This window comes from Anolis carolinensis, chromosome 4, assembly GCF_035594765.1.
Source record: "Anolis carolinensis isolate JA03-04 chromosome 4, rAnoCar3.1.pri, whole genome shotgun sequence".
Lineage (NCBI taxonomy): Eukaryota > Metazoa > Chordata > Lepidosauria > Squamata > Dactyloidae > Anolis > Anolis carolinensis.
Genome location: NC_085844.1, coordinates 114,799,692 through 114,827,351, shown reverse-complemented (window position 1 = coordinate 114,827,351; position 27,660 = coordinate 114,799,692). Strand labels below are relative to the sequence as shown.

Genomic DNA, 27,660 nt, shown 5'->3' with positions numbered 1-27,660 from the left:
TACACTGCCATATAATCCAGTTTCTGAATCCAGATTATGTGCTTTGACTATATGGCAGTGTAGACTCGTATAAGCCAGTTCAAAGCAGATAATCTGGATTCAGAAACTAGATTATATGGCATTGTAGTTGGCCCTTAGTTGGCCTCTGTTTGAAACCTCCAACCATCACGTCTACTGAGAGAACTTAGTCAAAATATGTGGAAACCATTTCAATATTTTGTCCATGGATGCACCATGACTTTAACACCGAGTAAGATTTTTGCTTCCCACTCACCCCATTTTTTAGCTTGCCTGATTAAGATTTTAAAATCTCAAAAACCTGGGCAAATAGTTGCATTATTCTTGTTGGCCTAATCATTCATTACCTAAGTATGTTTTCTGAAACAGGGAGCACCCAATATAATAATACAATATAATAATATTAATTTTATATTATATATTACATATAATATTACTAATATTACAGTATAGTGGTATAGTACAATATAGTAATATATAATGCTAATATTGTACTATGCTAATAATATAATGTATTGAATGTACATATAATTTGTAAGCTGCTCTGAGTCCCCTTCGGGGTGAGAAGGGCAGGATATAAATGCAGTAAATAAATAAATAACATGTTGTGAATGAGTCTTCTGAGGCTGTGAGTGATAATGGAGGGATCAGGAGAGGAAGGAAGAACCCTCGCGAGGAGGGCTCGCTGGAAGATTTACACAGGAAGAGAATCAGGGAGATTGATGGGGAGTCTTCCAAGGAGGATTCATGTGGGGACTTGGGAGAGGATCTTGAGGTGGAAATGGATGCTGAGAAACCCTTAGTGACAGAGGAAGTTGGCATAGATTGGGCACGGGCTCCGGAGGATCTTGGGGAGGAATCTGGATCCATGGATGCTGTGGATGATGGAGAGGCTTGGGTATCTTCAGAAGCAGATCCCACATGGTTTGCCTGGAGGAATGAGGGTAGTTCCACAGGTGAGGACAGAGTTGGGTGTGGGCACGATAATATTGATTCTGATGAGGAGTTTGGGATGCCTGATCCTAGGGCGTTGGCTGTTTGGAGCTCAGATTTTGATGAGGAACTTGGGACACCTGATCCTAGGGCGTTGTAAGTTTGGACGCCCAAGGAAACCTAAATAAATTGGGGATTTTTGGCCACTATTCTTTGCGTGTGGCAAGGTGTTGCTGGGCGCCACTGGGTTTCCTGTACGTGATTCTGAAGACTGGCTTGGGACTTTGCAACAGATCTGCTGTTCGCCTTCATTGTCTTGGCTTTTTGTGCCATCCCTTGACGTGGACCTTCTTGTGACGACTTCACCCTTTGGACCTTGGACTGAATCTCGACTTGGCTTATCTCTTCACTCCCAAACTCAGCTTGGCATCGTTCTCATCTCCGTGGCTGTCTACCGTTGCTAACTGCTGGCTTCGTTCCTGACCCTTATCCCGACTTCGGACTGGCTTGACTTCGCTACAACGCTATGCTCCTTTGGCTCCTGGCCTGGCTTCCAACTCTGCAGTAGCTCGCAGCTAATTCCTCAGCGTTGTCCAGTTTTGTTTGTTTGTGCCACTTTCGGCACAAACTTTTAACCTGGTTTGGGTTTTTGCCTCAGTTTGGAATCGCTGCTGTACTCCTGGGTTTTGGGGAAGGTTTGGGGGCTTTGCAGTGATTTACCTTTGTTTGTTTTGCCATTTTAAGCCCGTTTTGTGTCTTTGGGCTGAGTTCAAGTACTTTATGTTAAATCCGGATTATATCTCTGGTTAATCCGGATTATATGCCAGTTCATGTTTTTGGCGTTTTTTTCTGTTTTGACTGCTTAATAACACTGAAGATTAAGTGTTTTAAGCTTCTGACAATTTACTGAGCTATTTTTGAGTTGTTACTTAAATAAACTATATTTTGCTCTCAGTTGGCATCTGACCTTTGACATAACAAGTACAGAAAATGTTATGTAATGCTAGTTTTTGTGGGTGTTTGCCTTTACACCAGTGATTCCCAACCTTTGGTCCTCCAGGTGTTTTGGACTTCAGCTTCCAGAAATCCCAGCCATCTTACCAGCTGTTAGGAATTGCGGGAGCTGAAGTCTCAAAAACCTGGAGGACCAAAGGTTGGGAGCCACGGTTTTACACTGATATAGGACTGAAAGTTACATTCATGTCTCTTTCATGCAAAATGGGAAGAAATAGAAGACTCACTTAAAATGCTCAAGGAGCCAATCTGTTGTAAACAGAATCTAATTGTGCACAGAAGTATCCCTGACTCTCCAGACATTCACTTCCAGGTCTTTAATTCAAAACAACTCTGAAACCGTGAAGGAAATGGTTTTCGTGATGTCAACTTTCCAATGAAGCTTGTAAACCACATCACAAAATTTCTATCCCATAAAGCAAATATCCAGTCAGGAAATGCAGAAAGCTAAAGCAAACTTGGAAAAAGAGAATACTGTTTCTTTTTAAAACACAAATCTCAACTCCTAAAACTTTCTATATGACAAACAGTAAATTAGGAACAGGATAAACAAGGACTAGACATATGAATGTGTGCTTTCAAGTTGCCTGTCAACTTATGATGACCCCATAAATTTTGTAAGAATTTCTTAAGGAATACACAGAAGTGGTTTTGCCATTGCCTTCCTCTGAAGCCCCTTCTACACTGATAATCCAGGTTATCAAAGCAGAAAATCCACATTATTTGATTTCAACTGGATTATCCTAGTCTACATTGCCATATATTCTAGTTCAAAGCAGATAATGTGGATTTTATACAGCTGTGTAAGAAGAGCCCTTAAATATAACCTATCAAGCCTGGTATTTTTGGTGGTCTCCATTCAAGAACTAACCTGGGCTGACATTGCTTAGCTTCCAAGATAAAACAGGATTTGGTGCCTTTGGAGTATTTTGGATTTCAAGCCACTGGCAGAAGAATTAATTTGATTATTCTCTCACAATGAAGAAGAAGGACATATTTAACATCCTTCATATAGCCAGAAACCTTGAGCCTGGACTGAGGATGTAGAGTAGCAAATATGATGCCATAGCATTTTGAAAACCCAATCCAGAGAACCAATAATTTGGTTTTCTATGTAGAAGAAAGATTGTAACTCATTGGTAGAGTTCACACACAAGATCCACAGCATTTCCAGTTACAAAGGAGGTAGCACAGGAATCTGCACAACCTAACTATTCAGTGGAATAAGTCCACTCTACCAAAGACAACAAAATGCTTTGGTCTAGGCCTTGAAGGCAGATAAGAAATTATCGCCTTCAAAGAGCTTTGAGAACCACTGTAAGGAAGAGTGAATTTGATGGATCAAGGGTAAGGCTCAATGTAAGTCAGTTTCATACAACATTTAATTGGATTAAAAAGAACTCATGGTGAAACCAACTTTAGATTTATGTCTGAATCAAGGGAAAAAAAGTTTGCCACAAAAGCAAACGAGATAGTGAAGCATATACTTGTTACGATTTGTTGAAATAATTAAATTATTTCAATTTGAAATTAATAGGATTTATGGAACTAATGCTAAACACTTTGATTGGTAAGGAAGTTCAAAATTTGGAAAGTTTACTTTTTTGGACTACAATTCCCTGAATCTCCCAGCTGGCATAGGCAATGGCCTATGGGGATTCTGTGAAAGGCGGAAACCCAATTTAACTTTTCCAAATTCTGAGCAAGTATCTCTGAATGCAGCAGGGACTATGCCCAATTTAATGTGCACAAAATGCCTCCATTGTTAACTAAAGTATGTCAACTAAGGTAATTATTGTCAGAAATATTTAAAAATTAACTAGGTATTTTTAATTACAAAAATGTGAGTCAAGCACTGAAAGGGTTAAATAAGCTAGCGTTGCCCTGCGGAGAGTGAGTAGGCCGAAGCCTGTTAGAATTAGTGGGCGAAAGCTAGTGTCGTACTAAGAAGTGTGAGAGAAGCCTCAATATGAGGTAGGCCTGGAGTGAAAAGCTTTGGTGAGAGAAGCCCCAGGTTGAAGGCCTTGTGTGTGAAGCTCCCATGTAAGTTCATTGTGAGAGGAGGCTCTGTGAGAGCGAAGCATGAGAAAGAAGCCCAGCGTGGAAGCAAAAAAGAAAGTATGAAGGACTTGGTATTATGGAAACCTTGTTTTTGTAAATTGTGCTACCATATTATTTTGCTATAAAGAAAAGCCTTCTAAGGAAGAGATAATATTGGTATGTGTGTTTTTGTTCTTTTTATTGCATTTGGCTACTGGTGCTGGGTCACACTGCTGCTAATAGTTACTCTGCTGTGCATTTATGGGGAGGGTCTTTTGTAAATAAACCTGCACACCCAACAATTATGACTTGTTTCATCCTGTTGATAACACTGATGATATTCGCCACTCTCACAGGAATGGCCTTGTAAAGATGTGTGTGTCTCCTCCCATACAGCTAGGGGATGTGGTGGCTCAAAAGGAGCTGTCGGCCACAAAAGGCTGCTAGAAGCCACATGTGTCCCATGGGCTTGCCCAGCTCTGATAGATCTTGACCCTTAGAGTATTAATTGATCATACTGGACAGAAATGTAAAAATTCCAAATCTTTTTTAAAAATAGAATTCTAGACTAGGTCACAGTTGCTGTGATTTTTTTGTGGATGTTTCTTTGCTTTGTTATGGACTTTCAAGTTGACTCTGATATATGGCAACTCTATCATTGGGAGCCCTTCCACACAGTCATATACCCAAGAATATCAAGGCAGATAATCCACAATATCTGCTTTGAACTGGGTTATCTGAGTCCACACTGCCATATAATCCGGTTCAATGTGGATTTTATACAGCTATGTGGAAGGGGCCTGGGTTTTCTTGGCAAGATTTATAGTGAGAAGGTTTACTTTGCCTTAAGGCTGAGAGAGTTTGCTCAACATCACCTGGTAGGTTTCCATGGCTGACTGGTGATTCAAACCCTGTTGTGCTGGAGTTCTTTAACATTCAAAGCACTATACCATGCTGGCTAAGTGTCTTTCTTTCTTGCCACTGTCTCATTAAGTAGTTAACTTCCGACATTTGAAAAATATATGTGATTTTCTTTAAAACACTTGGCACATTTTTTTCCATGCACTCTTTTAGTGCCCGGAATAGAAGACAATATTGTTCTCCACACTAAGCACAAAATTAGAATGAGGAACTTTTTGCCAGGATGTGGTTGAAATGAGCCAGGACTCATAGAGGAAGCAGTGACTTGTAAAGTTGACAGAGTATATGTGATTGTAATTGTTAAAGCTGATACATTTGTGGAAGGGTGTACACTCCATCCCCTTTTGCCAAATACATCTCACCAAAAACTCCAATTCAAACTTTGATATGCAAATAAATCTGACAACCTTTCAAGGTGTATCTATAGAAGCACACCTTTATTCTCAACTGGCTCCAGGTTTGATCCGCAGGAAGGACAGATTCATTCCTCACCTTCCTTTCCACTGTAACCATTTCCCAAAGCGCAATACAAGTGAACCTTGCTCTGTTGTTTACCAAAGTCTATTGATTATGGAAAGGTGAGGTTTGTGAAACCTTTGTTAAAACCAGGAAGGAAAGAGATCTCTAGACACATAAAATAAATTTTATTGCACTCAATAAAATGGTCTTACATGCATCTGGAGATCCTTCCTGAAGAGTCAGATGTTGTAACTTGAATAGAAGCTGGCTGGTAGATTCTGACAATTTTGCCAGAAGTATTGTCGAAGGCTTTCATGGCTGGAATCACTGGGTTGCTGTGAGTATTTCGGGCTGTATGGCCATTTTCCAGAAGTTTCCTCTCCTGACGTTTCACCCACAGACATATAAATCTCCCTTGCCTAGTTTCCAATATACCTCACAACCTCTGAGGATGCCTGTCACAGATGTGGGCGAAACATCAGGAGAGAAAACTTCTGGAACATGGCCATACAGCCCGAAAAATTCACAGCAATCTTGACAGAAATAGCTTGTTTGCTTTTTTTTCTTTTTACTATCAAACTCATTTCAAAGCATTAATGGCTACTATGGTTTCTCCTCAACATGGAGAACAGCCCCCCTCCCAGCAAGGTGCAGACAAAAGTGACTAGTCCGACTCATTTCCCCCAGAAAGAATATTCTGTTACAGTCAAAAACTCCTCAAGAAACACACTGCTAGGAACAACTTGACTGATAACATTTGAAAAGCTAGAAGGTTTTAAGAATCTTCATAGGGCTGTCTATGTTGTAAATAACACTATTCATGGCTTCAAAGGGCCTTCCACACAGCCATATAAACCAGAATATCAAGGCAGATAATCCACAATATCTGCTTTGAACTGGGTTATCTGAGTCTAGGAGCCCCCAGATGGCGTAGTGGACTAAGTGACTTGAAGGTTGGGTTGCTGACCTGAAAGCTGCCAGGTTCGAATCCCACCTGGGGAGAGTGTGGATGAGCTCCCTCTATCAGCTCCAGCTCCATGAGGGGACATGAGAGAAGCCTCCCACAAGGATGGTAAAAACATCAAAAACATCTGGGCGTCCCCTGGGCAACGTCCTTGCAGACGGCCAATTCTCTCACTCCAGAAGCAACTCCGGTTGCTCCTGACACGAGAAAAAAAAATCTGAGTCTACACTGCCATATAATCCAGTTCAATGTGGATTTTATACAGCTGTGTGGAAGGAGCCTACATTCTTTGTGCCTCATTCCTTGCTCTTGATCTCAGACTCCCAGTTATGAGCCAGTCTGTTTTATGACTGTGTTTGTTGCTGACACCCTTGTACCTTGATATTAATGGACCATCTGACTCTTGACATTGACACACACACTTACCCCTTCTGATTGCAGCATTTCTGATCTCCTGGTAACAGACTTTGTAAGACCTCTATTCACCTAGTTTTATAGCTCCAATGAGCTAGATTCTACACTGATAAATACTGCATTTAGAAAGAAAATCAGCTCATGTGAAATGCAATGCTGTAAAGAGTTCTATGGAAAGTGTGGAAAATTAAATGGATCCTAGAGAAAATCTTTCTTGAACTCTCCCTAGAAGACAAGATGACTAAACTGAGACTAAACTGTTGTACTTTAGGCTTATCATGAGACAAAACAACACACTAGACAATAATGTTGGGAAAGGCAGATAGTAGTAGGAAAAGAGGTCCTACTACATGAGCTCAATCAGGGAAGCCACAGCGCTGATGCCCCTTTCACACAGCTTTATAAAATTCACATTAAACTGGATTATATGGCAGCGTGGACTCAGATAATCCAGTTCAAAGCAGATAATGTGGATTATCTCCTTGATATTCTGGGTTATATGGCTGTGTGGAAGGGCCCACAGTCTGCAAGATCTGAACTGGGCTATGGATGATAGGGTGACTTGGAGATCTCTCATTCACAGAATTGCATAGTTGGAAATTGGTTTGATGGTATGTTATAACAACAAAGTTCAAGTGGCTTCCCTATCAGGTTTTAGTCTGATTTTAAGAGAAGCTATCCAAGGTGCTGAACTCTATCCCCAAACATTATCTTGGATCACTTCTTTAATGAAAAACAAGACTAGGAACCTTATCATACTACACTGTTATAGTACTGTATTAAGTACAATGGTAACATTGTATAGAATCCTGGGATTTGCAATTTGGGAAAGAGCATTTAGAATTCTCAGCCAGAGAAAGCTCACTTGGGCCTCACCAAACTACAAATTCCAGAATTTCACAGGATGTTGCCATGGCAGCTGGAATATAGTGTAATAACACTTTAGCGTGATTAGAATCTAAAACCAGAGCTGATTCACTACCCCACTGGCATAAGAACCACCAGCTCACATCAATTTGCCTTTAGATTAAAATAATCACAGGTGCTCCTTCTCTGTACTTCATCTATGAAGATGAAACATGATTTATAACAAAGAGAACATCCTACCCATCCACAAAAGTGGTACTGATTGGAAAGACAGTGCTCTTCAGGCCATCTTTCATTTGTCCTGCACAATCTATCTTCTGAAACATATTTGTCTCCCGCATTGGTGACCTTACTGGCAAACAATAGGTTGCATGCTGCATTCTTTTATTTCCAGATACAGAAATAAGAGTAGAAATGTAATATAATAGTTTAGGTGTTCAACAATAACTCTGGAGACCAGAACTCAAACTGGCTTAACTCTACAGTGTACAAACACCCTATCCCTCTGGGAAACCTGGATTCAAATCTACACTTGGCTGTGCAAACCTTGGGCAAGTCACACTCTCTCAGCCTCAGAGGAAGGCAATGGCATCCCCCCTCTCAACAAATGTTACCAATACAATCATAGTAGGCTCATTTTAGAATTGCCATAATTTGGAAGCAAGTTGAGGGGACACAACAACGAATGTGTTCAGAGGCGTTTATTTTTCAAATTTTCAGTCATTTCCATATACTGGTATGTTACTACTTTACTTGTCACAGTAACCCTCTAGTCCTGTTGGGAAACTGGACAAAATAACTGACTTAGAGAAAGTTGGGTATCATTGTCTTTATAAGAACATGGTCTTTTTAGAACAAGTCAGTAAAGACAGTTTCCTTTGGACTGTCTTGGCTGACTTGCAATTATTTTACAAAATATTGGTAAAATATTGAAAATAGATAGATCTAAAAGAGGGAGCCTGAAGAAGGCCCTAATAGTAAAAAAAGAAAGAAAAGAAATAGAGGAGAGAGTAAAAATGAACCACACATTGGAGGAAAACAATTACCATAAGAATTGGTTTACGATCGAAAAAAATGTTTAAACATACGAGTTTGATTTGCAGGACAGCTTCCCAAGGGAAGTGGTGAAAGCCACATCACCAGAGGCCTTTCCACTTGGAAGAGCAGCTGCAAAGATGGACTGCAATGGAAACCACCATCAGATGAACTAATGGACCAGTTCCAACAGGGATTAGAAAACACAAGAAAAAAGAAGAGCAAAGCTTCTTTCACATGCATTTAATTCTACTGCAAATTACATCCTTTGACCACCTTTTAAAAGTCTGACTGGGGTCACACACAGTTAGTTGGGCATGTCTTGTTTTTCTTCGAGACTTCAAAACTCATTGGAGCCAGGATACCAAGATGACGTTTGATTTGGATAAAGTGTATTCTAAGAGCCCTTCCAGACAGGCCCTATATCCCAAAATCTGATCCCAGGTGTTCTGTTTTGCCTGAACCCCTCAAAAGCCCCCGAAACCTCCCAACAGCATGATAACACATCCGGGTGTCCCCTGGGTAACGTCTCTGTAGACAGCCAATTCTCTCACACCAGAAGCAACTTGCAGTATGTTCTCAAGTCGCTTCTGACACAATCAAAGACATGTCTGAACGTGGAAAGACAGCAGGCCTGGCCTGGGTAGTCTTTGGATAGACCTCCAGGAGTAGGCTACATTTCAGGCCTCTTCCACACAGCTATATAAAATCCACATTGAATTGGATTATATGGAGTGTGGACTCAGATAACCCAGTTCAAAGCAGATATCATGGATTGTCTGCATAGATATTCCGGGTTATAGGGCTGTGTGGAAGGACCCATAGAGAATCAATCAATACAGTGTTCCCTCACTTATCACGGGAGTTAGGTTCTAGGACCACCCGCAATAAGTGAAAATCTGCAAAGTAGGGACACTATAAGATAAAGGTAAAGGTTTCCCCTGACGTTAAGTCCAGTTGTGACTGACTCTGGGGGTTGGTACTCATCTCCATTTCTAAGTCGAAGAGCCGGTGTTGTCCATAGACACCTCCAAGGTCATGTGGCCGGCATGACTGCATGGAGTGCTGTTACCTTCCCTCTGGAGCGGTACCTATTGATCTACTCACATTTGCATGTTTTCAAACTGCTAGGTTGGCAGGAGCTGGGGCTAACAGCGGGCGCTCATTCCACTCCCGGGATTTGAACCTGGCACTTTTTGGTCTGCAAGTTCAGCAGCTCAGCGCTTTAACACACTGTGCCACCAGGGACACTATATTTATTTTAATATGTATACATATTTTAGTAATTATACACTAGGTTATACCAAAAGGTCCCAGGTTCAACTCCCAGGAGCGGAATGAGCGCCCGCTGTTAGCCCCAGCTCCTGCCAACCTAGCAGTTCGAAAACATGCAAATGTGAGTAGATCAATAGGTATCACTCCAGCGGGAAGGTAATGGTGCTCCATGCAGTCATGCCGGCCACATGACCTTGGAGGTGTCTACAGAAAACGCCGGCTCTTCGACTTAGAAATGGAGATGAGCACCAACCCACAGAGTCAGACATGACTGGACTTAACATCAGGGAAAACCTTTACCTTACCTTACACTATTTTAAGTCATTTATCAACCAATCGTGTGTTGATAAATCGCCTCCTTCTCCTCCTGTTGCCACTTGGGCTCCTTTTCTCTACTTTTGGCTCCCTTCCTTAGGCTGTTAATTGTAATTTTTTTATGATTTATAATAGTCTTTTAGAGTTTATTGAAAAACTGCAAAACAGCGAATCCACAAAAAGTGAACCGCGAAGTAGTGAGAGAACACTGTACATTTATTAATGCTGCGACCAACAGTCATATGCATTTACACTGACAGAAACAGCATCTAACAAGCGGGCCCATAGAGAAGGGAAGTGGCAGCATCTTGAGTATACCTTGCCTAAGATGAAATTCAGGGCCCCTGTGACGCAGTGTGTTAAAGCGCTGAGCTGCTGAACTTGCAGACCGAAAGGTCCCAGGTTCAAATCCTGGGAGCAGAATGAGCGCCCGCTGTTAGCCCCAGCTCCTGCCAACCTAGTAGTTCGAAAACATGCCAATGTGAGTAGATCAATAGGTACCGCTCCAGCGGGAAGGTAACGGCACTCCATGCAGTCATGCCGGCCACATGACCTTGGAGGTGTCTACGGACAACGCCGGCTCTTCGGCTTAGAAATGGAGATGAGCACCAACCCCCAGAGTTGGTCACGACTGGACTTAACGTCAGGGGAAAACCTTTACCGTGTTTCCTCGAAAATAAGACAGTGTCTTATATTAATTTTTGCTCCCAAAGATGCGCTAGGTCTTATTTTCAGGGGGTGTCTTATTTTTCCATGAAGAAGAATTCACATTTATTGTTGAACAAAAAAATGAACATTTATTATATACTGTACAGTAGTTGTCATCACAAACCAGCACAACCAGACAAACTGTGAATCCTATCAAGAATTTCTTGTCATTACCAATATTTCCATGCACAACACTCTATGGTACGTACATTTACCGATCCTGCATGCTCTGGTGTTCCGTTAGGCGGGCATGCTTCCAAACAAAAACTTTGCTAATAATAATAATAATAATAAAACTTTATTTATACCCCGCCACCATCTCCCCAATGGGGACTTGGGGCGGCTTACATGGGGCCATGCCCAAGACAATACAATAAACCATAACATAATACAATTAAATAATACATTACATAAAATAAACAGTACAACATAAGATCAAAACAGCAATATAACAAGAGCGGGCCGCATGAACACTACATTTAAAAACTAGATTAAAAATTAAAACTCTGGGTGAGAAAGGGATCAGAATAAAACCTGCTAAGTCTTACTTTCGGGGGAGGCCTTATATTTAGCAATTCAGCAAAACCTCTACTAGGTCTTATTTTCTGGGGATGTCTTATTTTAGGGGAAACAGGGTACCTAAGATGAAATTCAGTAAGGGCGCCTCATGCAGTCATGCCACATGACCTTGGAGGCGTCTGCGGACAATGCCGGCTCTTCGGCTTAGAAATGGATATGAGCACCAACCCCCAGAGTCAGACACGACAGGACTTAACGTCAGGGGAAAACTTTTACCTTTACATAAGGTGAAATTCCTAGAAGGAAGGCACACACACGGTAACAATAACAACAACACTCTTCCTGAGGTCTTACCTGGGCGCCAGTGGTGCAAAGAGTGACCAGAAACGCGAGGGTCCAGCAAGTGGGCGCCAACTTGGCCATGGCAATGAGGGCCCCTTCTACACAGCTGTATAAAATCCACACTGAACTGGATTATATGGCAATGTGGACTCAGATATCCCTGTTCAAAGCAGATATTGTGGATGTTTTGCCTTGATATTCTGGGTTATATGGCTGTGTGGAAGGGCCCAGGGCTTCTTCCCTTCGTTTTCCCCTCAGGAAGCGGGGGAAAACTCCTCTCCTGGGCCAAGCAGTCCGTCTGAGGCTCAGTTTCCTTGCCAAGGAAGCTGCTGCAGCAGCAGCAGTGAGTGAGTGACTCCCTTCTCGGCTTCTCCTTCTCTGGAAGGAAAGAGCTTGAGAGAGAGCCTTTTTCCCGCCCACTCGGCTTCGGTGCCCACAGCCGCCTTCCCTCCCTCAGCACAACACAACACAGGCAGAGTGGGAAGAGGGCTTCCTTTTCTTTCCCCTCCCCTTCTTCTCCTTCCATGCCATGGTTGGCGTTAGTACTAGCAGCACTATTACTTCTTTGAACTTCACTTCACATGTTTCAGAAATTTCCTTGGAACGTCTCTGAGGCCCTTTCCACACAAGCTGTATGAAATCTACATTGAATTGGATTATGTGGCAGTGTGGACTCAGATAACACATTTCAAAGCAGATATTGTGGGTTATCTGTCTTAATATTCTCTGGGTATTTTATTTATTTATTTATCATGTCAGAAGTGAACCTAGGGTAAGGTTGTAATACAGTAGAATCTCACTTATCCAAGCTAAACGGGCCCGCAGAAGCTTGGATAAGCAAATATCTTGGATAATAAGGAGGGATTAAGGAAAAGCCTATTAAGAATCATAGAATCATAGAATAGTAGAGTTGGAAGAGACCTCATGGGCCATCCAGTCCAACCCCCTGCCAAGAAGCAGGAAATCGCATTCAAAGCACCCCCGACAGATGGCCATCCAGCCTCTGCTTAAAAGCCTCCAAGGAAGGAGCCTCCACCACGGCCCCGGGGAGAGAGTTCCACTGTCGAACAGCCCTCACAGTGAGGAAGTTCTTCCTGATGTTCAAGTGGAATCTCCTTTCCTGTAGTTTGAAGCCATTGTTCCGTGTCCTAGTCTGCAGGGCAGCAGAAAACAAGCTTGCTCCCTCCTCCCTATGACTTCCCTTCACGTATTTGTACATGGCTATCATGTCTCCTCTCAGCCTTCTCTTCTGCAGGCTAAACATGCCAAGCTCTTTAAGCCGCTCCTCATAGGGCTTGTTCTCCAGACCCTTTTTTAGTCGCCCTCCTCTGGACGCTTTCCAGCTTGTCAACATCTCCCTTCAACTGTGGTGCCCAGAATTGGACGCAGTACTCCAGGTGTGGTCTGACCAAGGCAGAATAGAGGGGGAGCATGACTTCCCTGGATCTAGACACTATACCCCTATTTATGCAGGCCAGAATCCCGTTGGCTTTTTTAGCTGCTGAATCACATTGTTGGCTCATGTTTAACTTGTTGTCCATGAGGACTCCAAGGTCTTTTTCGCACACACTGCTGTCGAGCCATGCGTCCCCCATTCTGTATCTTTGATTTCCATTATTAAACATCAAATTAGGTTATGATTTTACAAATTAAGCACCAAAACATCATGCTATACAACAAATTTGACAGAAAACGTACAGTAGAGTCTCTCTTATCCAACGTAAACGGGCCGACAGAACGTTGGATAAGCGAATATGTTGGATAATAAGGAGGCATTAAGGAAAAGCCTATTAAACATCAAATTAGGTTATGATTTTACAAATTAAGCACCAAAACATCATGTTATACAACAAATTTGACAGAAAAAGTACAGTAGAGTCTCTCTTATCCAACGTAAACGGGTCCGCAGAACGTTGGATAAGCGAATATGTTGGATAATAAGGAGGCATTAAGGAAAAGCCTATTAAACATCAAATTAGTTTATGATTTTACAAACTAAGCACCAAAACATCATGTTATACAACAAATTTGACAGAAAAAGTAATTCAATACGCAGTAATACTGTGTAGTAATTACTGTATTTACGAATTTCGCACCAAAATATCATGATATATTGAAAACATTGACTACAAAAATGCCATGGATAATCCAGAACGCTGGATAAGCGAGTGTTGGATAAGTGAGACTCTACTGTACTGTATTTTCAAATTTAGCACCAAAATATCACGATACAGTAGAGTCCTGCTTATCCAACATAAGCGGGCCAGCAGAACGTTGGATAAGCAAATATGTTGGATAATAAGGAGGGATTAAGGAAAAGCCTATTAGACATCAAATTAGGTTATGATTTTACAAATTAAGCACCAAAACATCATGTTATACAACAAATTTGACAGAAAAAAGTAGTTCAATACACAGTAATGTTATATTGTAATTACTGTATTTTCAAATTTAGCACCAAAATATCATAATACAGTAGAGTCTCGCTTATCCAACGTAAATGGGCCGGCAGAACGTTGGATAAGAAAATATGTTGGATAATAAGGAGGGATTAAGGAAAAGTCTATTAAACATCAAATTAGGTTATGATTTTACAAATTAAGCGCCAAAACATCATGTTATACAACAAATTTGACAGAAAAAGTAGTTCAATACACAGTAATGTTATGTTGTAATTACTGTATTTTCAAATTTAGCACCAAAATATCATGATATATTAAAAACATTGACTACAAAAATGCCTTGCATAATCCAGAACCTTGGATAAGCGAGTCTTGGATAAGTGAGACTCTACTGTATATTTAAAGACACAAACAAGGTTTTAAAAACTTTGCATTATACTACAGTAGAGACTCACTTGGGCCCCCCAGTGGTGCAGCGTGTTAAATCGCTGAGCTGCTGAATTTTCTGACTGAAAGGTCACAGGTTCGAATGTGTGGAGCAGGGTGAGCTCCCGCTGTTAGCCCCAGCTTCTGCCAACCTAGCAGTTCAAAAACATGGAAATGAGTGGACATGAATAGGTACCGCTCTGGTGGGAAGATAACAGTGCTCCATACAGTCACTCCAGCCATATGACTTTGGAGGTGTCTATGGACAACGTCGGCTCTTCAGCTTAGAAATTGAGATGAGCACCAATCCCCAGAGTTGGACGCGACTGGACTTAATGTCAGGGGGAAACCTTTACCTAGAGTCTCACTTCTCCAACATAAATGGTCCGGCAGAATGCTGGATAAATGAAAATGTTGGATAATAAGGAGGGATTAAGAAAAAGCCTATTAAGCATCAAATTACGTTATGATATTACAAATTAATCACCAAAACATCATGTTTTACAACAAATCAACAGAAAAAGCAGTTCAATACAGGGTAACATTATGCAGTAATTACTGTACTTACGAATTTAGGCCCAAACATCGCAATGTATTGAAAACATTGACTACAAAAACAATGACTACAGTAGAGTCTCGCTTATCCAGTGTTCTGTATTATCCAACGCAGTCTGCCTCCTGCCCAGTAACTCACAGTAACGACACTGTCGGAAGTTAAATGCTGAAAAAGATCAGTCCTTGCTGCCTAGAGAAACAGCTGTGGCTCCGGGTGGGAGGCAGACTGCGTTGGATAATACAGAGCGTTGGATAAGCGAATGTTGGATAAGCAAGACTCTACTGTAAATGTCCTTTGACCAGTAGCTGGCCACTTAGAGTACCTCTGGTGTTGCTATAAGAAGGTCCTCCATAGTGCAAGTGGCAGGGCTCAGACTGCATTGTAATAGGTGGTCTGTGGTTTGCTCTTCTCCACACTCCCATGTCATGGACTCCGCTTGGTGGCCCCATTTCTTAAGGTTGGCTCTGCATTTTGTGGTGCCAGAGCGTAGTCTGTTCAACACCTTTAAAGTCACCCAGTCTGCGGTGTGCCCAGGAGGGAGTCTTTCATTCAGTATCAGCCATGGCTTGAAGTTCCGGGTTTTAACCTGCCACTTTTGGACTCTTGCTTGCTGAGATGTTCCTGTCACTATATCTGTAGATCTTAGAAAACTATTTCTTGATTTAAGGTGTTGGTGAGCTGGCTGATAGCCAAACAGAGGATGGGCCAGTGATGTTACTGCTTTGGTCCTTTCATTGCTGGCTGCTACTTCTCGGTGGATGTCAGGTGGTGCAATACTAGCAAAACAATATAATTTCTCCAGCAGTGTGGGGCGCAGACATCCTGTGATAATGTGCCATGTCTCATTAAGGATCACATCCACTGTTTTAACATGGTGAGATGTGTTCCACACTGGGCATGTGTACTCAGCAGCAGAGTAGCAAAGCACAAGCGAAGATGTCTCCACTGTGTCTGGTTGTGATCCCCATTGAACTGGAGTATATGGCAGCGTGGACTCAGATAGCCCAGTTTAAAGCTGATACTGTGGGTTATTTGCCATGATATTCTGCGTTATATGGCTATGTGGAAGGCCCCTGAGGCCCCTTCCACCCAGCTGTATAATATCCACATTTATGGCAGCGTAGACTCAGGCAAACCAGTTTAACACTGATATTGTGGATTATCCAGCTGTGTAGAAGGCCCCCCGAGGGCCCTTCCACACAGCTGTATAAAATCCACATTGAACCGGAGTATATGGCAGTGTGGACTCAGATAACCCAATTCAAAGCTGATATTGTGGGTTATCTGCCATGATATTCTGGGTTATATGGCTGTGTGGAAGGGCCCTTAGGAGAATTCACTGTGAGGAAAAGCATTGTAGGCAACTGGAAGTGCAAATCGAGCACTCTTTCTCCAGATGAACCGAATTGTGGTTCACACATTGACTACTTGTCCTTGTTCAAGGTACACCCATTTGATGCACAACATTATTTTAAAATGATGTTGTGTATAAAATTATCTTCAGGTTATGGGTATAAGCCCCTCAAGTTACGAACAAGATACATTCTGTAGGTTTGTTGAATGTGTATGTAAGTCAGAACAGCTACATTTTTGAAGTGTAACTCCAGCCAAATATATATATTAGCCCTTCCCTATGCTATCCAAAGATATATATCAAGAGGGGTGGGAGATAGATTTGGATAGCATAGGAAAGGGCTAATACACGCACACATATGTAATAGATGCTTCTGAAAAATTTGCTAACTTGCCTGGAAGTAAGGCACCCTATGGTGCATTTCCACTGTAGAATTAATGTAGTTTGATACCACCTTAACTGCTCTGGCTCAATGCTATGGAATCCTGGGAGTTGTACTTCTATCAAATATATAGCCTTCTCTGCCAAAGAATATTGGGCTCCACCAAACAACAACTCTCAAGATTCTATAGCATTGAGCCATGACAGTTAAAGTGATGTCAAACTGAAGATGCACCCGGAGGCCCCTTCCACACAGCTAAATAAAATTCCACATTATCTGCTTTGAACTAGAATATATGGCAGTGTAGACTCAGATAACCCAGTTCAAAGCAGATATTGTGGGATTATCTGCCTTGATATTTTGGGTTATATGGCTGTGTGGAAAGGCCCTGAGATTCTGTTTAGATCTGAACAGCCATGCCTACAAAGGTATTGAACAAAACAGGCAGTGTATGCCACCCTAGAAACTGAATGATATTTAAAACAAATAGAGGCAATGCGAGGTTAAACCATGCACATATTTACTAGAAGGCAACAACAGTGGTGTGAGTTCAGAGAGGATGTGTGTATTGCATAGACCGTTGGGGATTTCCAGTATTCACTTTTACATACCCATTACCCAATCATGTAAAGTTGTTTTTTCAAAAAAATTCAGTGGCAATAATCATATCAAATACAGCATCTTATCCTATATCTCTACAGTTACTAAATTGTAACTTTTTATTTCCCATCTATCACAAGTAATTACTTTTTAAATATACCTGAATGCTACGAACACACCCTTGTGTGCTCTTAACAAAATCCTTGGCACTTCCACACTGTCCTATATCCCAGGATCTCATCCCAGACTATCTTCTTATTCCAGATTATCTGGCAGTGGAGGCTCATATAATCCAGTTTAAAGCAGATAATCTGGGATCAAATCCTGGGATATAGGGTGGTGTAGAAAGGGCCCTTGAGTATTTGTATGTATATCAGCAAGTATTTTTTTAAAAATTAGGTATTTTACCTAAAATGTTATAAGATGGGTATTATTTTTCATCAGAATCCTGTATCACCTTTTATTTAATATACCTTTGTGTATAGTTAGCTCAGTTGCAGAGGCAACATGAAATCAGGGTAGTGAATTGTGACTATGTATATCAGGAAACTAGCATGTCTGCATGGTTCATTTGGTACTTTGTTGGTTTCCTTAAGGTAGTAATGTAACAGCAGCCCTCTGCTGCCTATTGCTATTACAAAGCTGATCTATTCTAATTTTCACTTATGCAACTCCACTTGCAGAGATGTATATTCCATACACTATTCTGACATTTATACTTTGTGCTAATAAAATTAAAGAAAAAACAAAACAAACACAAAATACAAGTATCCCCAAATTATGAACAATATAAGTTCTGTTAGTTTGTTCTTAAATTTAATTGTGGATTGAGCAGGTACATTTTAAAGTGTAACTCCAGCTGTGTGTGTGGGTGTGTGTGTGGGTGTGTGTATATATATATATATATATATATATATATATATATATATATAGAGAGAGAGAGAGAGAGAGAGAGAGAGAGAGAGAGAGAGAGAGAGAGAGAGAGAGAGAGCATAGGGAAGGTTTAACACCCCTGTGGCGTTTGCTTTGGCTGTTTGTGCTCATCTTCAGAAGATTTCACCTCACTTTCTGTCCCTGGGATAATTTGATTTGAAAAAAATGGCTTGTTAATGAAAACAAGTACAGTAGAGTCTCACTTATCCAACATTCGCTTATCCAACATTCTGGATTATCCAACGCAGTGTGCCTTTTAGTAGTCAATGTTTTTGGAGTAAATGTGGTGATGTTTTGGTGCTAAATTCGTAAATACAGTAATTACTACATGGCATTACTGAGTATTGAACTACTTTTTATGTCAAACTTGCTGTATAACATGATGTTTTGGTGCTTAATTTGCAAAATTATAACCTAATTTCATGTTTAATACGCTTTTCCTTAATCCCTCCTTATTATCCAACATATTCACTTATCCAACGTTCTGCCGGCCCGTTTATATTGGATAAGTGAGACTCTACTGTATTGGTGATAAAGCTACAGCAGAGACACCTTTTCCCCAGGATAACTCTTCCAGGAATGAATTTCCCTTCCTAGGGGTAGATTTCTCTCTCTTCTGGTGTCTCTCTCACTCCCATTCTTAACTTTGTAACTCAAGGACTGACTGTATACGAACTATACATACATACATACATTTCATGTTCAGGCTTGGGTCCCATTTCCAAGATATCTCACTGTGCTTGTTGTTGTGTTGTTGTTTGCCTTCAAATAATGTAAGGTGAACCTATCATAGGGTTGTTGTTTTTTTGCCAAGATTTGCTCAGAAGATTTTTGCTATTGCCTTCAATTGCGGCTGAGAGATTTTGACTTGCCCAATGTCAGCCTGTGAGTTTTATGGCCAAACCCTTGTCTCTCAAGTCCAATGCTCAAATCACTGCCGGCTCTCATCCCATTATGTATTTACATGCAAGTACAGGTATTCCTAGTGGTTCGAAAACATGCAAATGTGAGTAGATCAATAGGTACCGCCCCGGCAGGAAGGTAACAGCGCTCCATGCAGTCATGCCAGCCACATGACCTTGGAGGTGCCTACGGACAATGCCGGCTCTTCTACTTAGAAATGGAAATGAGCACCAACCCCCAGAGTCAGACACGACTAGACTTAACATCAGGGGAAAACCTTTACCTTTAACTTGGTGGAGCATGGCCAAAAAATTATTGGGAACCACTAATCTACAGGAAAGGGCAAGATTTGAGCCTATCTTCTCTTTCTCAATTATTTGAGTCTATTTTTGAGGTTTGAACTCAATTTGCAGCAACTGAAGTAGACTGAGGGCAAAGAGAGAAAGTGATAAGACACATTGTGAACTTAAATGAAAAAGTTTGGAGGATTACTCAGGACTGACCCTGTTGAATCTGGACAGTTGGAGTGCATTCTGCTCAGGCACCCAAATGATTTGACTTGAGCTGAACTTGAGCTGACCCTGGGTATCTTGACTTGGGAATTTATCCCAGGCAACAAATTGTGATATTTCTGATAACTGTGCTACACAAACTATTGGCTCCCTTAATCTTTCCCTTAAAATGGGAGAGGTGTTTTAAAGAAATCCAGTAGCATCTTTTAGACTCAGTGGTTTTTCTATATCCTACATGCCAACATGCCTTATTTTTTTCACCGAGCCAGTGTGGTGTAGTAGTCTGAGTGCTGGACTAACTGAAATCCCTGCTCATCTGTGGAAACCTGCAGGATGACTTTGGGCAAGTTAGATAGACACCATATGTTAGATTTTAAGGCACATAACAACAAACAAGCCTGAGCAGCAATGACCTCTCTGCCAGCTAGGTTCATGTTCTGGCAAGCCAGTTTTGGGCAGAAGGGAACATTTCATCTGCAGGTCATGAAATGCTGGAATCACTTTTCTGTGAAGAAATAATAGCTCAGTGGAAGAGCATATTAACAAGGTCCCAGGTTTACTCTTGCAGCGTCTCTTGTAATAGAGTTAGATATCCAAGGAAGACTTCTCCCAAAGAAGCACGAAAACTGCTGCAGTAAAGTCTTCTCTCATGCCACTTGGACTAGCAGTAGTAGGACAAAGAGTCTTATCTGGTATTAGGCAGTTGCCTTGCTGAACTGGCCAAGGTTCTCAATGCAGGAGTCATTAGAGCAATGGTTCTCAACCTGTGGGCCCTCAGGTGTTTTGGCCTACACCTCCCAGAAATCCCAGCCAGTTTACCAGCTGTTAGGATTTCTGGGAGTTGAAGGCCAAAACATCTAGGGACCCACAGGTTGAGAAGAGCATTGGAAAGGATAGAAAATCCACTCAACCAAATAATGGAGTTTGAATTGCATTATATGGTCAGTGCAAAAGCATATAATGTGCATTATATGATTCTACACTGACCATATAATGCAATTCGAACTGAACTATTGGCACTGTAGAACCCACCTTAGCCTGTAGTCTCTAGAATTTTGTTGCTACAGGATCTGTTTATTGCTCACGCAGGCCACATCTTACTTTCAAATACCTTTTGTAGTGATCAGTTCAGATCTTTGTCGGGAATACCTCCCATACTCTGGCAGGGTGAGGGAGAAGCAGAAAAGAGAGAGAAGTGATTCCAACCACTTTGGCTCTGGGCCTTCCCTGGGCTGGTGTCCACATCCCTGACATATTCTCCTGGAGGATTGGAAAGGCACCCTCTGTCCTCTAGAATGGGTATCGCTCAATAATAACAAACACTTGGACAATGCTAGTCAGGCTCATTACCGGGTGGAGCCCCCGGTTGCACAATGGGTTAAACCCTTGTGCCAGCAGAACTGCTGACCTGAAATTTGGGTTGCTGATCTGAAGGTTGCCGGTTTGAATCTGGGGAGAACGTGGATGAGTTCCCTATGTCAGCTTCAGCCCCCCATGTGGGGACATGAGAGAAGTCTCCCACAAGGATGGTAAAACATCAAAAACATCTGGGTGTCCTCTGGGGAATGTCCTTGCCGACTGCCAATTCCCAAGTCACTCCTGACATGAAAAAAACTACATTGGGGAAAGCAACCTACAGGCAGGTTTCGTTGATCTGTGTCATCTTTTAACTTTTAGGTAGTGGAGAGAAATGCTGTAATCCAACAACATCAATATGTTGTCAAATCACAGATTTACATTTGTGGAATTGTTTCCAAAAGACACCAAATCAAAAATGAAAATGAGTGATCCGTAGCAGGCTAGCATATTGTTTGTGGGAAATAGAATATTAGGTACAAATCACTTCTGTACAGGGCTTGGAAAATTCATTTTACACCAAAAGAATGCCTATCCTCAGTACGTCCCGTCTCCCCAATTCCTGTAATTGTTTAGTTGGTTTTGGTACCTTTTGGAAATGAGCTCTACATTCATAATACTTAAGCTTCTACATCAACCATTATACTTCATGACTCAGGATCTGTTCTGCCTGGGTTGTTACCAGAAGGAGAGTGTAACTGGAACAATGTTAAATCTCTTCTTCCTCTTTTCACGTCTACCAGCAATTCTGCAATTGTAAGCATGTTCTTTACTCATCTCTGATTCAGACTTAAAGGGTGGTTTTAATTCAAAACATAACCTTATGGAGGACTAAATGTTTTCCTATTTGTGTGGGATATTGAAGGGTTTTTAACATTCCTGTGGATCAAGACACATGTAAGGAAGGAATGCTGCAGAATGAGAACTAATTTCTATTCCTCAAATCTCACTTTAGCTGCTTCACATATTATTCACATTAATAAATCCGCATGCTTAGAAGGACAGTGGGCCTCTGCAATGATAGATGCAGGAAGAACATAGCTGCAATGATAGCTGTAGGAAGAGCATGTATTTTTTTACACGTGTAAGCTTTCAGAATTAAGATAACAGCTTTCAGAAAGGGCTGCATATCCCTCTGTCACATCCAACAGAAATACACATATCTATGTTTGTTGCAGATGTATAGTAGTATAGGTTAGTGGTGAAATCTCATGGCCCTTAGAATCACATGGACTACCTTCAGATAGCTGATGAAAGAAGCTGAGATCACATCTCTGTTGGTAATAGTCATCCAAAAAATGGAGGATGTAGAAATGAAGGTATATCCCCACAGAGAATGATTTGAAGAATTGCAATGCTGTTAAGGAAATTGGATACTTAGTGGTGCCTAGAAAGCAATCTGATTGGAAACATTATGGAAACCTCCTGGTATATATTTAAAAGTATAGATTTAGAGTGGTAAATAAGACAAATGAAAAAGAGTGCACTATAGAAAGAAAATATTTTCTATGGCAATCCATTCAGCACAAAAATGATCAGGATTCTGCAATCTGAATGATACATATGTGGATTATTTCTTATGTGACTTGCTTTGCTATACTTTGCATTATATATTCTTATTTTCCTTACAGACTATTTTTTTCTTAGAAGTTTCACTATGTTAGATAGAGCATAGTTCTTAAGTAAGAGTGCAAATAACTGCAATTGTGTTCCCTAATCCTAGACATGTTTACTTAAAAGCAGACTTCATTGTAATAAATGTATTACATTCCACCAGAGAATTCTGCAAAGCAAGTGTCAGAATATTGTAGCCCTTCAGGTGTTAGACCGCAATGCCCAGTATTCCTCACAGTTATCTCTACAGGGCTGCTTGATTTTGTGGGACAACTGCAGTAGTATTACAAGCATTTTATTTACATACTCCAAAGTATGCTTTTGAAACCATGAAAAGAGTTGAACCCTTGAAAAAAGATGAACTCTACTGTGAATACCACATTATGCAGCTTGATTCCCCATGGGGACAAACGTGGGATAGAAATAAAGATAATAATGGTGATGCTGATGATGCTGATGCTGATAAGAATAAGAATACAGTAGAGTCTCACTTATCCAAGCTAAATGGGCCGGTAGAACATTGGAAAAGCGAATATGTTGGATAATAAGGAGGGATTAAGGAAAAGCCTAAAAACTTGGCATTATACTACAGTAGGGACTCACTTGGGCCCCCAATAGCGCAGCGTGTTAAACCGGATATAGGATTCTGGAGATTGTTTTCAAACTTTGGAGAGAACGTTTTCTTTTACCAATTGACTAACACAGTTCCAGTTATATATATTTTTCACTCATCAGTAATCATTATATGGGAAAAGAAGGCTTCATTAAACCCAAAGGCTTCATCATCTGGTTTTAACCTTCTAAAATACAGAGGGGCAGAAGTGTTTTCTCATCTGTAATAATTTCAAATCTAAGATTTCTAATACTTATTATCATAAAATTTAGTATAAACTAGTTTGCATTCGTTGCCATAGCTTGCATCCTTAATTTTAATTTTGCCAGGGATGTGCATTGCTGAATGCGATAGCATTGCTGTTTTTCTCTCCTGGAGAAACTGATCTAGCTTCTCAAAAAAATTCAGTATGTACATGTAAGGAAATTAATTATCTTCTTATCTGTCATTTTAAGCACTGTACTACATAATCCAGTTACTAGTGAAATAATAGCAGCTGCCGAAGCTTCAGAATGTTGACAAGTTACGTGAAATGTGGAGTGCTTTTCTAGAGACGTAAGAAATATTCCTGCAATCCACTGTTGAATATTTGCTTTCAGAAAATGGCTTAGGTCTGTGTACCATATGACAGATAATACACCACTCAGAATAATCAGATGGCAACTGGCTTCTAAATAAAATTCCTAAATATTAAATATTAACTAGCATTTAGACTTTGCTCAATAGCCTTGTAGTGTCAAATTATGTTTCAATGACTTGGATATTTATTTCTGTTAGAAAAAAGAGGTAGCATTGGCATCTATAAACAAAACTCTGCTCTCTGTCTAAATCAGGGGTGGGAACCCTTAGGACATCTAACCACTGAGGAACTACCAAAGCCATGACTACCATGGGTCTGTCCCAATTGGTATCGGGCCCCACATATGTTGCTGGACACACACTAGACCAGTGGTTCTCAACCTGTGGATCTCCAGGTGTTTTGGCCTACAATTCATAGAAATCCCAGCCAGTTTACCAGCTGTTAAGATTTCTGGGAGTTGAAGGCCAAAACATCTGGGGACCCACAGGTTGAGAACCACTGCTCTAGACCTTGTATTTTGTAGAGGGTGGGAATGCTGATCTGAGAACGGAGGAGCTCTCTGTGGTTTCATTGTCATGAACAGATTACTACCTGATCAAGTTTAGACTGGATGGGACTCAGAACCTCTAAAGGGGTGGGGGACCCATTAAGATGGTCCACCCCAGGAGGCTTATGGATCCAGATGGATTCCTGATGGCTCTTGGGGAATTTCTCGCTACCTTGACAGGTAATCCTGTTGAAACCCTGCTCCATCTCTGGACTGGGGAAATTACCTGTGGTAGACACGATTGATCTGAAGTATCGTTTCTCACAAAGTGGAGCTAAACTAGCCCTCTGTTTCACTAAGGAGCTAGCAGCAATGAAACACAAGAGACGGGGACTAGAGCGACAGTGGAAGAGAACTCAGAGTGATTCCAACTTCAAACAAGCAAAGATATATCCGAGGATCTATGTTGGGGCAATGAAAGCAGCTAAAAGAGCGTTTTATACAAATACTGTTGCTGCAGCACAAAATCATCCAGCAGAGCTGTTTTGGGTAGTTAGAGGCCTATCCAAGCTGACCATACAACAGCACACTGTGAAACGCTTGCCCACCATTTTGCAGATAAGATCGCTTGGATTTGCTCGGATTTAGACAACACAGTTGATACAGCTCCAGTGGATGTAACCTTGGTACCTGCTTGTCCTGTGTTAATGGATACCTTTCAGTTTGTGCAGCCTGAGGATGTGGACAGGATTCTTGGAGAGGTGAGAGCCACCATATGTGCTCTAGACACCTGCCCTTCCTGTCATAAAACAGGCCAGAGTGGGACAGGTGGAATGGGTCAGGGAAGTGATAAACGCCACCCTACATCAGGGTAGGGTCCCCTCAGGCCTCAAAGAGGCTGTTGTAAACCACTTCTTTAAAAACCTTCCTTAGACTCTTCTGCACCGGACAACTACAGACCAGCCTCCAAGGTCTCATTTTTAGGCACGGTTCTGGAGTGTGTGGTGGTTGTTGTGTGTTTTCCTGGCAGTATGGGCATGTTCCAGAAGTATTCTCTCCTGATGTTTCACCCACATATATGGCAGGCATCCTCAGAGGTTATGAGGTATACTTCATAACCACTGAGGATGCATGCCATAGATGTGGCCAAAACGTCAGGAGAGAATACTTCTGGAACATGGCCATACTGCCCGGAAAACACAAAACAATCCTATGATCCCGGCCGTGAAAGCCTTCGACAACACAGTATGTGGTGGCTTTGCAACTCTAAGGGTTCCCTGGATGAAGCAGATTATCTAAATACATTTTGGTCTGGTTTCAGATGCCACCACACTCCAAAACTCTGGATGACCTCTCCCTGGTTTCATGTACATGTTGAACAGCATGGGGGACAGCACAGAGCCCTGAGGGACCCCAAGGCCAATGGCCAAGGAGTTGACAGAAACAGCTTTGGTCACTTTGGTGGATGACCTACACAGAGAACTAGATGGGGGAGTGTGTCCCTATTGGTTCTCCTGGACCTTTCAGCGGCTTTGATACCATTAACCATGGTATCCTTCTGGGTTGCCTTTCTGGGATGGGGCTTGGAGGTACTATTCTTCAGTGGCTTCCTTCCTGGAGGTACATTCTCAGAAGTTGGGACTACTGTTCGACTCATTGGCCATTGGCCTGTAGGATCCCTCAGGGCTCTGTGCTGTCCCTCACGTTGTTCAACATATACCTAAAACCGCTGGGAGAGGTCATCCGGAGTTTTGGAGTTCGGTGCCATCTATACGCAGATGACACCCAACTCTATCATTACTTTTCACCTAATTCCAAGGAAGCAATTCCTGTGCTAATTCCATGCCTGGCAGCTGTAATGGACTGGATGAGGGCAAACAAATCGAAGCTTAATCCAGAAAAGATAGAGGTGCTCCTAGTCAGTCATAAGACAGATCTGGGAATAGGGAATCAACCTGTGTTAGATGGGGTTACACTCCCCCTGAAAATGCAGGTTTACAGTTTGGGAGTATTCCTGGATTCGGCTCAGAACCTGGAGGCCTAGGTATCAGCAGTGACCAGGAGTGCTTTTGCACAGTTAAAGCTAATGTGCCAACTGCACCCATTCCTGGAGATGTCAGACCTGGCCAGGGTGGCACATGCCTTAGTTACATCCTGGTTAGAATATGTGCTCTACATGGGGCTGCCTTTGAAAAGTGCTTGGAAACTTCAGTTGGTTCAAAGAGCAGCAGCCAGATTGCTATCTGGGGCTGGCTACAGTGAGCATACAACTCTTCTGTTGCGACAGCTCCACTGACTGCCAACACGTTTCTGAGCACAATTCAAAGTGTTGGTTTTGACCTACAAAGCCATATATAGCTCTGGTCTCTTTCTATGAACCTAGGAGAAATAAATATTCTACTGGGGATGGCCTTCTCGCAGTCCTACCACTCTTTCAAGCACGCTTGGTGGGAACATGGGAAAGGGCTATTCCTGAAGTCCACTAGATTATCTTGGGTCAGTCATTTGTTCACCACCACAACAATTTTATCTGGCAATGAAGATAAAATGGGTAAAATGTAATATAATATCTTGAAGTTAGAAAGTGTTGGTTATTAATATAATAAAATGCATGTGGGTTAAAGAAAGGACATCTACCAAAATTCCGCATTCAGGTGATAAGGGTAAAATATGATAAAGGATTCAAGTGTATTATATATACACTAGTTTGTGGCCACTGTATTTATCTAATATTGACATTTCTAATTTCGTCTTGTCCTTTGTTTTATCATAGTCTGCTGTAGAAATGGTTGTCAGTGTTCCCTGTATGTCAAAAACTTCTCATAAAGCGCAGAAGACTGTGAAGCAGATTGAAGGCTGAACTGGAGAGAAGAAGGTGCATGTCAGGAATGAGGAAATCTTTTTTTAATGGAATGCTTCCAGGACATTTTAGCAAGTTAGAAATAGCTCTAAGAGAAAAAACAAGCACTCAAGTGAGATATTCTGGATGCTTTGGTCATTCATTTCTGAGGTCTGCTGAAGGATATAGACTATTGACTTCATAATGATATATTGTACTTCTAATGTTAGATTCCTTATTTTGATTAATTCTGAGGTTTTTAAAAACAGCACATTTTTC

The 27,660-nt window shown here is 41.4% G+C and overlaps 1 protein-coding gene across 2 annotated transcripts in view; it reads right to left on the bottom strand.

Moving 5' to 3' along the window:
• The window catches only part of tnfrsf11a (TNF receptor superfamily member 11a), a 46,161-nt gene extending 32,324 nt beyond the window's left edge, over positions 1 to 13,837 (bottom strand). For both annotated transcript variants that reach the window (XM_008116864.2, XM_008116865.2), the window contains exon 1: positions 11,837 to 13,837. In XM_008116864.2, the coding sequence (XP_008115071.1) occupies positions 11,837 to 11,905 (69 nt within the window). In that variant the 5' untranslated portion in view covers positions 11,906 to 13,837. The remainder of the gene's footprint in view (positions 1 to 11,836) is intronic.
• Between the last annotated feature and the right edge of the window lie 13,823 nt (positions 13,838 to 27,660).